Below are 16,277 nucleotides of genomic sequence, written 5' to 3' on the forward strand. Positions count from 1 at the left end.
AATCCTTTCATTTTATCTATTTTATTCTCACACATATTTCTGTGAGGTGGATGAAGCTGATTGATTGATTATTGACTAAGAAAAGAGAGATAGAGATAAAGAGAGATAGAGGATATTTGAACTCAGGGCTGTCTGTCCCTGGCTCAACAATAGCCACAAAGGTCAAATATAGGTCCCTTCATCCAGTGTCCTCAGCGTGGTGAACACACGAACAAAAGGCTATCACTTTTTATCTTTTCAACAAAGGACTTTATTGCATGGAGAAAAATTGGAAGTTTAAATGGGGTTTATCCCATGAAAATCGTGCAATTACTATTAAATCGCAATTAAGATTTTCAAACACAGCGCAATAAAAGAGCTATTATCCCTGGAATAACCAGGCAATAAACAGCAAGAAAGCATTTTCAGGATTTTCCCTTGAATGATTTGTTGCTATTTATTGTCTGGCTATTCATGGGTTAATGTCACTTTAGTCACTTTTCAACAAGTTTTATCGCAATTTTGCGATATTGAAAATCTTAATTGCCAATGTGCGATTTTCACAGGATAATCCCTGTTTATACTTCCATTTGTGATAAAGTCCTACGACAACAGCAATCTGCCAGAACATCCAGAGAAGCTAATTTGAACACGGAAATCCAAGATATGAAGTAAATATTATGCATTTGTACCTGTGAAGCTCTGTATATCTCTCTGAGTTACTGCAGAATCCTTTTCTGTCAGTAAACAATGGCAGCCTATCCTCACACATTTTTGAGTGAGAATCAGGGCAAGGGGAATGCCAAGGGTAAGATCTGACTTATGCATGATACACAGCTCCTCGTTCTCTCTTTATAAATTAAGTGCGTGTCTACATTTCCATTGAAAACATTTTAAAAATGCAGATAAAATGCCCCTCCCCACACCTTTAGAAGATACAACTTATGTTGGTCCTGCTGTTAAATTTCATGTTAGTGCTTAGTAGCTGCTCACTTTTACTCTCCCCAACAGCGTTCACTGATTGTAGCTGAATGCAATTTCAAAGCTTCCTGACCCAGTTTGCAAAGAGTGTACAGAATTTTAATAGTGTCCTTTGCAGTATCTGCAGTTCCTTTTGCTTGTGTGCTGCAGCTGGGAGTGTTCTTTTTCTTCAAGGAACTCCCGAAAATGTCAAACCTCACTGGGTGCAAGGCAGCTGACTGGAAAATGCCAGTTGTTGCTGCTTTGCAAGTGCCCTTGATCCATTAATAACACACCCTTTTGGATGTGTGTTTCCTTCCACTTGTAAGCTCACGAAAGGTGAAAGCTTTTTTCAGTCCAAATATCTAGTATGCTTATGAGGATGTCAGCTGGTCAACTAACATCTTAAAAGGTTGTTGAACACACACACACAGAGATTGCATTGCTCTTGTCCATGAAATGAGCATTTGTCAAAGACGGGAATTTTTTTTTTTTGTCTTCGCATGATTTATTCCTCTCAAATCCATGTTGGATTCTTTGCATGCTTTACAAATCAATTGTTTCCTCAGTACAACTGACAACTTCACAGGGATAGACGTTAAGCTGACAGGCTTTGTAATTTGTTTCCCCGGTTGGCTTGCCCCTCACTAGTACGTTGGAGCTGCTGAGTCTCCTCAAGGAGACCTCAAATAGCTATACCTTTACTCAATGCATAAAACACAGCATGCAAGCTTTTGAAACTCCATTGGCTTCTTCACCGGGCAACGATGTTAAAAGTCATACAGGAGAAAAATTGTGATGATGTTAGAATCACTGGCTTACATTCTGACTGAGATGTTGTCAGGGGTATTGAGGGATCTCAATGCAAGCAGAGGCCCTTATTGGCCATGTGAGGACTAGGGACAAAGAGCAATAAAATTTCCACTCCATTAGCGACAGAAAAGTAACTTCTGTTCAGAAGCTGCATGTGTTCCTGAGACCTCTTTACCCAATTCCTTCTATGCCCTAAGAGTGTCGTTTTCCAGGATGTGCTGACTTGCTTTTATTCAAAGCAGAATCCCGACCTCCCTCTTCCTCCGGGTTGTGGCCTTAGTGCTAAATATGTGCTAGACCTTTCCAGGAAAAATAGGTTCTTTTATGTAATGCTGCTTTCTTTGAGCAGTTTGCAAGCCATACAAAGGACTATTCTTTCCCTCATATAATTAAAGAGAAGAATAAGGCAAGATTAGCTTTGCAACAAGGAATGGGAGGTGGCAATTCAAAAAGAAAAACGGTGGGATATGAGCATTCAGGAGCTGAAGAGCACAGTTTGAAAAAGAGAAGAAATAGAAGGAGGAAAGCTTGTGTAGGCCTCAGTCACTGGGGACTCATGATACCTTTTACGGTGATGTCATTATCAGGGAGAGCTTTTGGCAACCTGACACCCTCCATGTGAGCTAGACTACAACTCTCATTGTCCCATTCCAGCAGGCAAGCTCTTGCTTGCATTTTTGTCTTATTTTTTGGCAGGAAAGCATAAATGTCAAGCTGAGTTTGAATGCTGTCTCATTCATCTGAATGTAAACCTAATGGGTGACCTTGGGCAAGTCACATTGTCTCAGCCGTAGAGAATGGCAATGGCAAATTCCCTCTAAAGAAGCTTGCTATGAAAACCCCATGGCCTTAGGGTCACCATAAGCCAGAAATTTCTTGAAGGGACACAAGAACCACCTACAGCAGGGTGAATTCTTTGCCCTGCAGCACTCTTCCAAAGTCCCGCACCACAAATGTGTTGGATAACGGATCCCATCATTGCTAGCCTCTGGCAGCATGTTTGCTCTCTGTGTGTGTAAACAATAATATTTGTAGTCTATAATATTTTGAATGCACCAGTTTGGAGCTAGGGCCATCCTGATTTGTGACCCAGCCAGACTAGACAATGTGTGGAAATGTATGAACAATAACTTCTTAGCTTTTAACTGAGAAGAAGCAAAAGGCTTTACAGGCTATGGAGTAAAAGAGCAGAAAGGGGCAGGATTTTGACTGAGCACCAAAAAGGGAAGAGATTAATCAGAGATTTCCCCCTCCATCTCACATTTTCTTCCAGGAATATCAGCCTCTCATGCAGCTGGCTTTAAAGAAAAACATACACTAACCACTCATGGAGACTATGTGCCATACATGTGGATACCATGGATGTTTTTGTGGCCCCCAGGGTCATTGCTCCAGAATGATCCCAGATGCACTCTTTCTTTCTTTGCAAAAGCAGGTGCGCCCCTCCAAGGTCTCCTAGGGAAAGGACCCATAGTCTTCCACAGTTGGCGATCACAGATCTAGATGGATGTTCAGGCTTCATCTCCTCTAAGCTGGTTCCCTTGGGACTGCTGTCGGAGGAAGTCTGGCACCCTTTGTGGGGGAGGAGAAAGTCTTTGCGACTCCCTTCTTCTTAATTGCTTAATTAATTTCTGCACGGCTTTTCTGCCTTCAAGGCAGCTCACTACTATTGAATACGATTTACCATTAAAACCAGTCTGAAATGCAATTAAATCCTACACAGAAAAACAGCACTAAAAGCCTGACATGCCACGGCATAAAACCAGAAAAGAAAAAAGAAAAATAGAAAGGGATATGTTTTCTAAACCAGCCTTCCATAGAAGCACTGTAGAATAGTTAAACCTCATAGATTCAGATAAAAACAACCCCAGTCCCCAAACAAAACAAAAGAAAACTTTGTTACCAGGTATATAAAAGGCTCCATATAGAAAGGGCGATTTCTGTGCATAGGATCAGATGGGTGTCCATCCAAACATCAAGAGCCAAAAATGAATAGAATAAAAATAAGATAAAAATACGTAAGATAAAATAAAATGTATATTGGAGGGCAGAAAATGCCACCTGCATGTGCCCCCTGGTCCTACTTTTTGCCTCTCCCATAGCCAGACACACAGTGATTACAGCAATACTGAGACACTGGAGGAGCATGTGGAACTTAATACCGATGTCATCATTTTTCATCTAGTTTTGGAGATGTGCACCAAAGCCATCTTGTAGGGCCTGCTGCTTGCCATGAAGCATGGATTGGCTTAGCAGGGTGGCATTGGGGATTTACAGTATGTTGTGGGGTGGGTTCTTGGGTGCTGCAGAGGAATGAAGGAAATACTAAGTCCTGCAACATCCAACAGAGGGTATACACATACATACGGTACCATTATGTGTGCTTACATCCCTAACAGAATTTGGGCCATAATTTGTTACTGATTGTGCAAAAGAATCAAAATAGAAGAGGCACAGCAGCATTGCCTTCAAACTAATTAAAAGTGCAGCAAAAGTGAGCAGTGACTTTGGGCCCGAACAGACAGGCCAAAATAAAGCTGCTTCAGGTCACTTTGAAGGTATGCTGTTTAAATGATGCATGTATCCTAAGAGGTCGGAAGCCACGCCAAAGCCACGCTCTAGTCCTAAGAAGTGCAGCGTAGCTTTGGCGCAGCTTCTGACCTCTTAAGATGCGTGTGTCAGTTAAACAGCATACCTCCAAAGTGACCCAAAGCAGCTTTATTTTGGCCTGTCTGTGTGGGTTCTGAATTACTTAAATTTTTAAAATAAAATAAAAAAAGATATTCTGCATCAACTCTTGATCATTTCATTTGATGAAGTGCTGTCTTTACCTTGGTCAGTACTCAGTAAAATATAAGGTGAGAGGACAAAAGGTGAAATGTTCATTCACCTGTAGGAATAACAAAGCATAAGCCATCCCTGGAGACACAGACGCAGCAAGGGTCCGGGTTTCATCCTGCCAAATTTTGTAGTTTAATGGGATCTGGGAAATACGTCTGCCCAAGAACCAAATCAGAAGTGACACTGATCACCTGATTATCTCTAATAAACCTGTTTTTTTTCTTTTTTCTTTCGTAAATAGCAACATGTAGGGAGTGTGATCTGGCTTGACACCATGGCATGAGCTAAGAGAATCATAGGCAGCTCCCGTATACCATACCATTGATCCATCTGACCCAGTGTTCAGCAGATACTGGTGGACTGCAACTCCCATCAGTCTGTAGCCAGGATAGGCAACAGTGGGTGGCATTCTGTTAAGGACATGCTCATTCACAAGTTCCCCTTACCTGTGCATATGTCCTACTTTGTGTGCTCCAGGGGTTGTATTCCCTTTCTGCCTCCACAGTGCCCAGATGCCTAGCCTGACTTGTTGAACAGCCTCTGATGTCCTCCACATGGACATTCTCTGCTTCATGAGCAGATATGAATCCATAAAAGAATCTCCCCATAGCCAGACATGCAATGTTGACATCATTGCTGAGATCTGCTGGGGCCCTCCGAAGTTCTCAGTGCCACTGTAAACATCTCACGTGTGGGCAGAGGGACATAGCCACATGTTCGGTAATCCTGCCCATTTCCCATGAAGCAGGGAATGGCTGTGTGAAGAATTTCAGAGGCTATTCAATAAGTTGAAGGGAGTGATACATGGCTCAGTCTAGCATAGGGTCCACATGTGGACCTACTATGCTATGATGAGCATAGAGGACTGCAACCAGTGAAGGATGATTTAGCTTGAAGTCCAGCAGTATCTGCAAGGCAAGGTATTCTCCACCTCTGATTTAATCTAGTATTGTCTATATCTATCATGCTATAAATACAGCTCTCTAGATGTTGTTACACTGAACCTGGTTTCGTTTGCATGCCAAATGTGCTCAACCATTAGTCTATTAGACTTCTGCCTCTACTCTGGTCCTAATTTGATTCTACTCTCCCTGGGGCTCTTGTTTGCCCCAGGAGAAAAGCTGCTTTTGGTGCCAGTGGCACCTACTATCCTATGGCAAATAGGATGCCCCATGAGGAGACACAATCCATGGTGGGATGACCCCCGATTAAAATGACTTAAACCCTTCCTGCATACTTTGATTTAGATCAGGCATTCTACTCCTAGTAAAGAAAATAATAAATGGCTAGTAAAGAAAACAATAAATGACTAAGGACCAGTTCCGTGGTTACAGATAGACCTGATTTGAACTAGGTTCAGTCTAGTGCTTTTCCCAATTGAGTGCTTTCCCCAGTAACTCGAAATAATTTAGGGCTAAACAGACCAGTTGTTCAATTCTTTTTACAACTCTGTTTGACATTACAATATTCCAAACTCATAAACCCATGCATATTAGGTTCAGAACAAAACATGCAAATAGGCTGTGTTCGATGAGGCCAAATTTGTCAAAATGCTATTGATCTCCATAATGCTTAATTGAGTTTTCATGAGTATATAGAAAGTCACTGAGTTTCAAATTACGACCAGCATTGCACATAGTCAAATAACCATCTCAGTCTGCATCTGCACTGCAAAAATAATCCAATTGGCACCACTTTATCTGCCATGGTTCAATGCTATGAACTTATGGGAACTGTAGTTTGCTGTGGCACCAGAGCTCTCTGATAGAGAAGGCTAAAGGTCTAACAAAACTACAGTTCCTGGAATTCCATAGCATTGAGTCATGGCAAGGTGTTGTCAAACTGGATTATTTCTGCAGGGCAGATGCAGCCTCAGAAGGGAAAAAGAGAGTGATTCTTTCCTTTTTAACCAAATAGAAGGCTCAGAAGTTTTTGTTTGTGAATCTCTCTGCATCTTCATATTGTTTATTGAGGTTTACAAATTTTGAATATTTGGATCTGTATAAAGAAGAGTTTCAAGCAGCATGAATCAGAAGTAAGTCCCATTGAGTTAAGAGCAGCTTGGTCCCTTGAAAAGATCTTTAGGGTTGCAGCCATAAACTACATAATCGTTTGTCCAAATTTGCAATAATTTTAATATAGTAACTTCATAATTCTTCAAGGCGATTCATTCCAAAGTAACATAATACTATTAAAAAATTAAACTGTTGGCAATAGATGTGATATAACTTCTGCTTGAGTTCTGCTTCTTAGTCCTTTCTAGTATTCAATCAAAATCACTACCAAGTCTAAGCAGATGATGATTATCATTAGAATTTCTAACAATGTAAAGAATTCCCTTTCCCTTTTTCTTTTTTTACCTCCATGTCCACCTGAGTAACCTGAAGGCATCAGATCCCATCTGATCTTTATAACTAACCAGGGTTATCCCTGGTTAATACTTGGATGGAGGTCTGCTAGGGAAGACCAGGTGTGGTAGGCTATATTTCAGAGAAAGGAACCAGCAAAACTACCTCTGAGTATTCCTTGCTGAAGACAACCCTATAAAATTGGTTGGGTAAACATAAATGGACAAGTGATTTGAAGGCACATACACTACATTATTTTGTGGTCTTCCTGTCATCATCTTTTGCTCTCGAGTCATGTTTCAGTTTGTTTGCTTTGTTTGCTCCATTTCACCAGTGGATATGAGCTCTTTCTCACCATAGGCCTTTCAGGCCTCACCCTTCCACCTATGTGCCTTCTTGGTGACCCATCTCTTCATGTCTGTGTATCTGTCTCTTCCCCTTATGTCTGGATGAGCAGTCAGGTGGATTCCCAGGAGACTTTTTTCCTTCCCCTAATTGGACTGGAGCCTTGTTCCAACCTGTCATTGACTCAACCAGATGCAGTTTCCCCCCAAAAAAAATCAATTCAGCTTCTATTAAGGGGGTTGCAGAGTGAGCAGCCAGAAAGTTAGCCACAGTCATGGTGTGATCCATGGCATGGTGTGAGGATCCTCTACTTCACGTGTATGGAGATCCTTTCTCTCCACCTAAAGTAATAATTTCTCTCCACCTAAAGTAGATCCCCAGTAAAACTTTCAGCTGCTCAGTCATCTCCTATAACTCTGAATTTCAAAAACTGCTTGCTCAGCAGAGGAAATGTGCACACAGCAAGGCTGCCAGGTGTTCAACCCTCTTCTGTAACTGTGCATTTTAACAATAGCTTGTTCTGCTGGCATTCACAAGACAACAAGGCTTATCTTCCAGCTGCAGAAAATATTGCATTCTGCACATCAGGTTGCTGTTAAATGAGCAGCTTAGGCCATCTATTTTGTTGACCCAGTCCATGGATAACCTGAGTTATTGCCACAGCTCTCCCACTACCTGCACCCCCAGATTGGTCCTGGAGCACAGAATCATTGCTCATGGGGGAGGCAAATATCTTTTGTGGCAGGCATCCACCAGAAGCCCAGATGGTAGCTGTGCAGGCGACTGTGCAACTAACTGCTGCTGGTTCTAGCATTGGAGAAACAAAGGCCAAGGGCTGCAGCTTAGGGTAGGGCACCTGCTTTCTGTAATGAACATCCTAAATTTACAACCTGCGATCTTCAAATAGGACTTAGAAAGACCCCACCAACTCCACCCCTATCTGGAACCCTGCAGGGCTGTTGTCAGACATTACAGAACAAGGATGGGCAAATTTGACAGAACTGGGGCCCAACTGGATTTGCGCAAAAATAAAACAACAAACCCAAAGCAGAAGTAGCTAGAAGTCCACTTCTGGCTTTTATTTTTCATTTTTATTGCATTTTAAAATATTAAATAGTGGAAGCTGTGACCTATTTAAAAGAGGAACTGCTGCTCGTGGAATCTTCCAGGAAAGGCAATTCATCCTTTCCCCCTCAGGAAAAAAAAAACAATAACAACCAGTCCTAGGGAATCCCAGTGAATGTTGGAGGCCACAGAAACAGCCTGGGGTCCACACATGTTCCCAGGGTAGCACTTTCCCCACCTTGCCATAGACCAAAGGTGAGCCATTTTTGGCCCTCTGGCATGGTCGCTGGGAAATCATAAGAGCTGAACTCTAACAAGATCTGGAGATCTACACATTTCCTATGCCTGCTGTTGATGTCCTTTGGAGGAGAGAATGTGCAGAGTGTCTTTGTAATCTGAGAAGAATGCCATGAGGAGTACAGGATCAAGAACACAGGCAATGCCAGACTAACAACCGTGTCAGTCTGGTTCTCCTAAATTTGTTGTTTTCCAGACATCTTTTCCAACTATACCAGAATAAGAAACAAAACAAAGCACTGGTTTCATCTCAGTAGCTGGGTGTGGTTTGAGAACCAAAACAGCCAAACAGAACAACTGTTGCTCACCATGAGCAGACAATCGATGCAAAACATAGAGAAGGCCTTTTCCTCACTTTATACTTTGCATCTTCCAGCCTGTCCATTTTGCCACATGCATTTTCCACAGCTGTCTTGCTCTGATATGCAGATTCCCACTCATCCACAATGTGGGTGCATCTTCACTGTAGAAATAATGCAGTTTAAACCCACTTTGCCATGGTGCCATCCTACAGAATCCTGAGATTTGTGGTTTTGTGAGACACCAGCACTCTTGGGCAGAGATGGCTAAAAAACTTTGTAATAAAACTAATCAGCCCAGGATTCCATAGGATGAACCTACAGCACACGGGTGACAAACCGCATTATTTCTACAGTATAGATACACGCTGTGATGTACTTGCACTGTGGTTGCTTCAGCGCTCTTTTGCATTGAACTCTCATCCTCTTATTTTTAAGACTGAATACTGATATGCTGAAGCCCTCCATAACTGAGCAATGAGTACAAGGGTGCTCCCGGTCTTACCACTGCTCAGGTTACGGATGGGCTCATTCCATTAGCTTTTCATACAAATCACTTTCCAGTAAGACCACACATAATTGTTGCAACCTCACCTGCTGCATGCTGACATCTGGTTGTCCCCAGGGCTGTCACCATGGAGAGGGGGTCTGAAATGAGAGCTTGGTCCCCAAGTAAGAATTCTGTCCCCCATGAGATTTTCTTTCAGAAATTCCCCCAAATTTATTGCACTGCAGAGAGAGAGATACTGAAAATGGTTCACTCTAGAAATATCCTGTTTGCTCTGTTTGCATTTCTTTGGTCCCTTCACCTGCCCCCTTTCTTAGGATCCCTAAACTGTATTTCTAAATGTTCAACTGAAATTTGAAGTTATTACAATACTAGAAATTTGGGGAGTGAAGAATAATTTAATTTGCGAGGGGACTGAATTCCTGTTTGAGGCGACAATGCCATTATTTTGCCTTACCCCCACTGCCTCTCTACAGATGTTTGCTTACATTGCTGACTGACATCTGATTTTCGCACATGTGTGTGTTCTGTACCAAATGCTATCTTTGCATGCTCAGGATTTCTTCCTCACTCTTGTTAATTAAGTCTCTCTGTCCTCTGGTTGTGTATTACACAGACTCACACTCAGAAATCCAGCATGTCCCAAATGCATGTTTTTATTTCCATGCTGAGCAGGAGTGAAAGGATGGAAAAATTAATAACAAATGCTTCTCTTTCTTTTCTCTTTTTTCTCCCTTGCTTCCTTGCTGGTGCAGATAACCGGACAGCCCGTGAGTTTTTCATGAAATGGGTGAGGGTGAGGCTGGATTCAATGTAGGGAGGCCAAATGCGAAAGAGGACAAGACTCCTGCACATTTAATCTTTGGGCAGGAGAGGGAATTTCAGAAGGTGTTGTGGAATTTGAATGAAGTGACTCTTAATTTTGCTGTGAATTGCTCTCTTCTGCGCAGTGATTAAGAGCAGAAGAACTATGGTCACAGCTGCATTTGATCACCCAAGACGGGAGAATGAAAAGGGGAAAGAGGTTGGCAAGGGCCTCATTTGGGAGCGGACATGCTTTCATAGTTCTGAATATCTATGGCATAGTCACTACAGAGCTTGGGAATTTTACTTTTGGGGGGAGAAGTATAGCCCCTAGAATTCTCCAGCAAACGTTACCATTTTTGTCATCCAAAAAGCAACTTTCTCAAGCTCTGAGTTCTTATCATGGACTTCTGCAAGGTAAAAAGCTATTAGGGAAAACTTTATCAGCCTCCCACCCCAGATGTGTGGAACTGCAGTCTGTTTCATCCTTACGGTCTGGATGGGATGAGAACTGTGATCCAGCACACCTGGAATGACAGTCTGTTTCATCCTTACTGTCTGGATGGGATGGGAATTGTGGTCCAACACATCTGGGAGTGGGATGGCAGGTTGGAAAAGTCTGTGACACAGTCTTCCCAAGGAAACGTGTGGTCATCAAGGATGGGTGGAAAAACGTGAATCTTTCACTACCTGTTAACCCTCTTGCTTGTTTCTCTGTTTCCCAGTGCTTCAGCCACCTGAATTCCAAGAGCAGCCTGAGAAGGAGATTGTTGTATTTCCCACTGATGAGGTGACTCTGAAATGTGAGGCCAGTGGGAACCCCCCAGTGGAGTGAGTATGAAAAAGAAGGCATTGCATCCTTACCTCACAGCTTGGAAGCATTATCTCTTTTGGACTGCAGCTCCCAGAATTCTGCAGCCAGTATAGAGTTCTGGAAGTTGCAAAATTCAACTTCTATTCCTTTTTCCTTCTTGTCTAATTTCTTCCACAGGCTCTTGAAGGTAGCATTTTCTGAACATCTAACAATTAAGGGCCAGAGTGAGAGCAATCCTCCACTGACTCACCTCTCCCTTGCTCATCTCCAGTGTTAAAAAGTAGCTAAAGGAAACACAAGCATTAGATACCAATTGTTGTAGTAGTGGGGCTAGATCAGGAAACAGTGCATGGAGAGAAATGGTCCACATCTTTCTGCAGTCCAGGGGCTCATTCACATGACAGAATTATAGGGCTCTGATTGCACTTTAATTGCCATGGTTGCAGTCTAGGGAATCCTGGGAGCAGGGGTGGTACTTTTGTCAGAGCTGACTGTATGATATTGTAATTTAAAAGGTATAATGCTAAAGGTGTAATTTTAATTTTGCTAGTTCTTTATGCCACAACTATTACCATTACATTCAGTGATATACAGGAATTACGATTTATGCGTAACATCAGTACTAAAAACATTACTAAGGATTCTGTATGGTGTGGTATGGGATGAGGTCAATGGGCAGCCATGGGTTATTGCACTGGGTGATGCCAACCCTGGCAACATCACTGGATATCAGGAAGTAACTAATTTTCCAGGTCCAGTTTACTTTGGTCCTCAGGCACATCCCCTACAATTGAAACTGGAGGCCATGCAATCCTTTGCTCTGCAAAATAGTTATTCTTGGGACATGTTAGAATAGGAACTACCCAGAACTTGAAAAAGTTACCATTTTTGCACATAAAGTGAAAGGGGGATTGAAATGAAGGAATCAAACAACATCTTTGAGATTGGTTTATTTTAACATAAGCTTTCATGGCTATCCATCTACCACAGTGATTCCCAAACTTTGGTCCTCCAGATTTTTTGGACTGTAGTTTCCAGTAGCCCCATCAATCCAACAATTGGGAATTCTGGAAGCTGTAGTCCAAAACATCTAGAGGACCGAAGTCTGGGAACTACTGATCTACCTCTTTGTTTGCAAACTAGCCCAAAGTATCCTGGCCCCGGGGTTTCCCCAATCTCCCCCTGTTGCCTAGCCCTTCAATCCTGCACTGGGGTGGCTGTCTGCACTGGTGTCTTGCTGTGTTGCCCAGCATGTCCACTGCCACCATGGGCTGCTTGTTTCTAAGGTCAGAATGGGGTGCCCAGCAGCAATTACATGGCTGTGGGCACCTCATTCTGACCTCAGAGCAATAGTGGTAGACATGCTGGATGGCTCAGCAGGATACCCACGCAGACAGCCACATGGAGATGGAAGGCTTTGGATCTTTGCAGAAGACAAACCACTAGAGATCTTTCTTTGGGGTATAAACAGCCCTGCAGATGTTTGAGCTGTATGCGCTGATGCTGAAAGGCAGGGCTGGGTCAACACTCACTACGTTGGGGTGGGGTATTTGGCGCAGTTCCACTCCTGCAGTGATAGACCATGTGAGGCTTGCTTCTGAATATGGCCACCTGCTGCTATTCCTCATGAGTTGTCAGAGGTAAAATATTAGATGATGATTACCCAGCTAAGAGCAATAGGAGGACGTAGAAGCAACCGTGCAATAACTGTCTGCCTTGGTGAGTCCGGGAGCCAATTTCTCTTCTTCTGCCGCCCCTCTTGGACCCACTGTGTTCCATTCTCATCCCCTCCCCTTCAGAAAGTCCATTTCCAGGTTCTAAAACCTTCAAGGGGGAGGGGAAAAATCTTTTTTCTAGTTAAAACAAGATGTGTTGGGGCATCACAGTCTATTAATCCTGCTCCTGGATTCGTTGCTTCAACTGTCTTCTCAGATTGATGCGACAGCCAGGAGTGCCTGTTATCAGCTTTGGCTGATATGCCGGTTGCGCCCCTACCTGGAGCAGTGGGACCTAGAAACGATCGTACATGTTCTAGTAACCTCTCACCTTGATTTCTGCAATGTGCTCTACATAGGGCAACCTTTGTGCCACGTCTGGAAGCTCCAATTGATACAAAACATGGTAGCCAGACTGTCAACACCTACCATTGATCTCCTCCTGTGCTACACCATACAGAATCCAACATTAGGAGGAACTTCCTGACAGTAAGGGCTGTTTGACAGTGGAACACACTCCCTTGGAGTGTAGTGGAGTCTCCTTCCTTGGAGGTCTTTAAATGGAGGCTGGATGGCCATCTGTTGGGGATGATTTGACTGGGAGTTCCTGCATGGCAGAATGGGGTTACACTGGATGGCCCTTGGGGTCTCTTCCAACTCTATGATTCTATCATTCCTTAGTCATGTTTTTTTGTACTCATGCTGCTCATAAATCATAATTCCCACATATCACTGAATGTAATGGCAATATTTGTGACTCAAACAACTAGCAAAATTATAATTTATTAAATTTATACCTTTAAATTACAATAATTATACCTTTAAATTACACACAGCCTAAATGTATTTACATGTACGTCGTTTCATATGGCTAAAGTGAAAATTTGGTAAGGTGTGATGTTTTTAAAGAAAAAATTCAAAGTATAAAAGATTTTTTTTTTAAAAAAAAGAAATTTTAATTTTTTAAGAAAACCTGGGGCCTCACCTTTCTCTTCTCACCAAGCCTCACTCCATCTCTCCAGCATTTTAAAGGGATGCAGATGATTGCCACATCCTATTTCTACCAAAAGGTAGATGCTTGGGGAGCAGTGGTGTCACCCCTCCTTAGAGTGTCACTTGGTATGACCCATCCCTAGGTGTATTTTTCAAAAAAATAAAATTGGAAAGTAACTAAAAAGTTACTCTTTCAATAGTGGGTAATGAGGTATTACCAAAAAAGCTTCAAGCAAAATATTGGTTTCTAAAAAAAGTTCCAGTCTCTTAAGAAGAGAGAATCCCACTTTTCTGCTCCATGGATGGAGTTCCAAATTTGGTACATGATCTGCTCCTTTAAACTGCCATCTGGCCTCTCTGCCAGTGCCACCCTTTGGATCAAATCTGGCAAGGAACCAATTCCCAGCTCCACTCAGTGTGTGTCTTTCCAAAATCCCAAAGTAAATCTTCAACCAGGATTTGACAGAAAGTGGATTTCTTTGCCCAGCTTCTATTCAAAGGCTGTGCCCCATCTTTCTTTTGTTGTTCCTTCTCCGTTTGGCAGGTTCCGCTGGACCAAGGATGGGCAAGAGTTTGATCCGAGCCAGGTGCCAGGGATGATGCAACGGAAAGACTCGGGGACCCTGGTCATCACCACAAACGGGAACGTGGCATCTAAGTACAAAGGGGTTTACCGGTGCTATGCCAGCAATTCCCTGGGCACTGCCATGAGCTCTGAGAGCCAGATCATTGCTGAGAGTGAGTTTCCCCACCCTCCAGTTGCCCCCTTGGTCTTCCCCCCATATGCTGTCTTGTTCCCATCCTCTCATCCCCTCTTCAGATATACATCTCACTAGATCTCATGCACACACCCATCATAATAATTCTTGTGCAACCTTTGCTGATGCTGCTTATTCCTGTGCCCCACAAATGACTGCAGCTCTCTCTCTCTCTCTCTCTCTCTCTCTCTCTCTCTCTCTCTCTCTCATACACACTATTTGGGTAATAAATTTCTCCCCTTCCTCCCCATTGCAATAAATGTCTTATCCCTGGCCTGGCTCTTACACACGCACACACACACACACACTCCTTTTACCTGCCTGGACTCCCTGGAGTGCATCTGGATGCTCTTGTTTCCATGGCAATGGTTACCATGGTTTCATGGTGTCAGGATGATGTAATTGCCCGTCTTCTCCATCAGCCCCTCCCCACTTGCTTTCTGGCTTGGCCTCTATCCCCCCCCCTCCATTGGCTGCCAAGGAAGGAGCTAAAAAATAAAAAAGGTTATTGTGAGAAAGGGGGGAGAAATGGGAGAGAGGAGACACACTATTGATCCTAAATGCAACCACCAAAGAAAGGAGATACCACAAAAGATTCGGGGGGAGAGAGGGGGAGTATGTGTGCTGTTTGGTATTTTATTCGTTTTTAGTAGCATCCCCCTTTGTATTTTTTTTAAAAAAGGCAGTGGACCCTTGGTATCCACTGGGCTTTGGTTCCAGGACCCCCGTGGATACCAAAATCTGTATGATAAAATGGTATTCCTTCTACAGAGTGATAAAATCAAGGTTTGCTTTTGAGAATTTATATTTATATGGAATATTTTCGATCTGTGGATAGTTGAATCCATGAATAAAAATAATCCATGGATATGAAGGGCTGACTGTAATGGGAACCTCCTTTTAATGTGCACCTTGGCTAAACATCCCCAAAGAAAGAAAGCATTCTATCCTTTATCACCTCATACTACTGTGGGAAGTAGTACTCTGGTCTCAGGAGTGAGCTGTGAGCTACAGTGTCCTGGAAGCTCACTTCAGACCGAAACATATTGCTCACAGAAGGTAGATGAGGTGGTAAAAACCCATTCCATTTCCTTTAAGGGAGGCATGGGGAACTGTGTCCCTCCAGACACAGAGTGCAACTCCCATCAGCCCTCGCCAGCATAGATGGTAGTGCAGGATGATGAGATCTGGAGCCCTGTGCATAATACAGAACCTCATCACTGCCTCTTGTTGCTCTTGGGTGCCTACTAGACAACTCTGACTTATGGCAACCCATAGGATTCCCTTATTCAGAGGAGGTTTGCCATTGCCTTCCGTTGAGGCAGAGAGAGTGTGATTTGCCCAAGATCACCTAGTGCGTTCCTATGGCCCTAGTCTCCTGGAGTCCTGGCCCAACATTCAAACTACCACACCATGGTGACTTCTTTATCATTTCCCTACTCCTGCTTTACTATAGTCGGCCCTCCGTATCCACAGATTCTGCATCCACAGTTTTTGGAGGCAGGCTTGTGGCTAATGGAATATGTGACTCCTCGGCATCCTTTGGATATGTCACCCAACACTATTTTCTCCCTGCATTCAGGGGAGGGTGGCTCAACCTCTATTATAGCTTTAAAAATGTCTCAAGTGATCAGCTCTATTAAAAGGATAAGGCACCCAGTATTGAAGTATAGGGTGGAATTATTAGGGTTTCCCAGTCATACACATGTCACGGAGTTGGAAGATAATCCGAAAGGCA

General features: G+C 43.1%; 1 protein-coding gene across 4 annotated transcripts in view; it reads left to right on the top strand.

Annotated features, from left to right (window-relative positions):
- LOC149322981 (neural cell adhesion molecule L1-like) overlaps positions 1-16,277 on the top strand; it is a 109,994-nt gene that overhangs the window by 41,621 nt on the left and 52,096 nt on the right. For 3 of the 4 annotated variants that reach the window (XM_089485762.1, XM_089485770.1, XM_089485785.1), the window contains exons 3-5: positions 10,211-10,225; positions 10,985-11,090; positions 14,326-14,519. In XM_089485762.1, coding sequence (XP_089341888.1) covers positions 10,211-10,225; positions 10,985-11,090; positions 14,326-14,519 — 315 coding nt within the window. The remainder of the gene's footprint in view (positions 1-10,210; positions 10,226-10,984; positions 11,091-14,325; positions 14,520-16,277) is intronic. The other variant, XM_089485778.1, reaches the window with a different exon arrangement.

The sequence above is a fragment of the Sceloporus occidentalis genome, unplaced genomic scaffold (assembly GCF_023333645.1).
Source record: "Sceloporus occidentalis isolate IW3139 unplaced genomic scaffold, rSceOcc1.0.p SCAF_1, whole genome shotgun sequence".
In the NCBI taxonomy this organism is placed as follows: domain Eukaryota; kingdom Metazoa; phylum Chordata; class Lepidosauria; order Squamata; family Phrynosomatidae; genus Sceloporus; species Sceloporus occidentalis.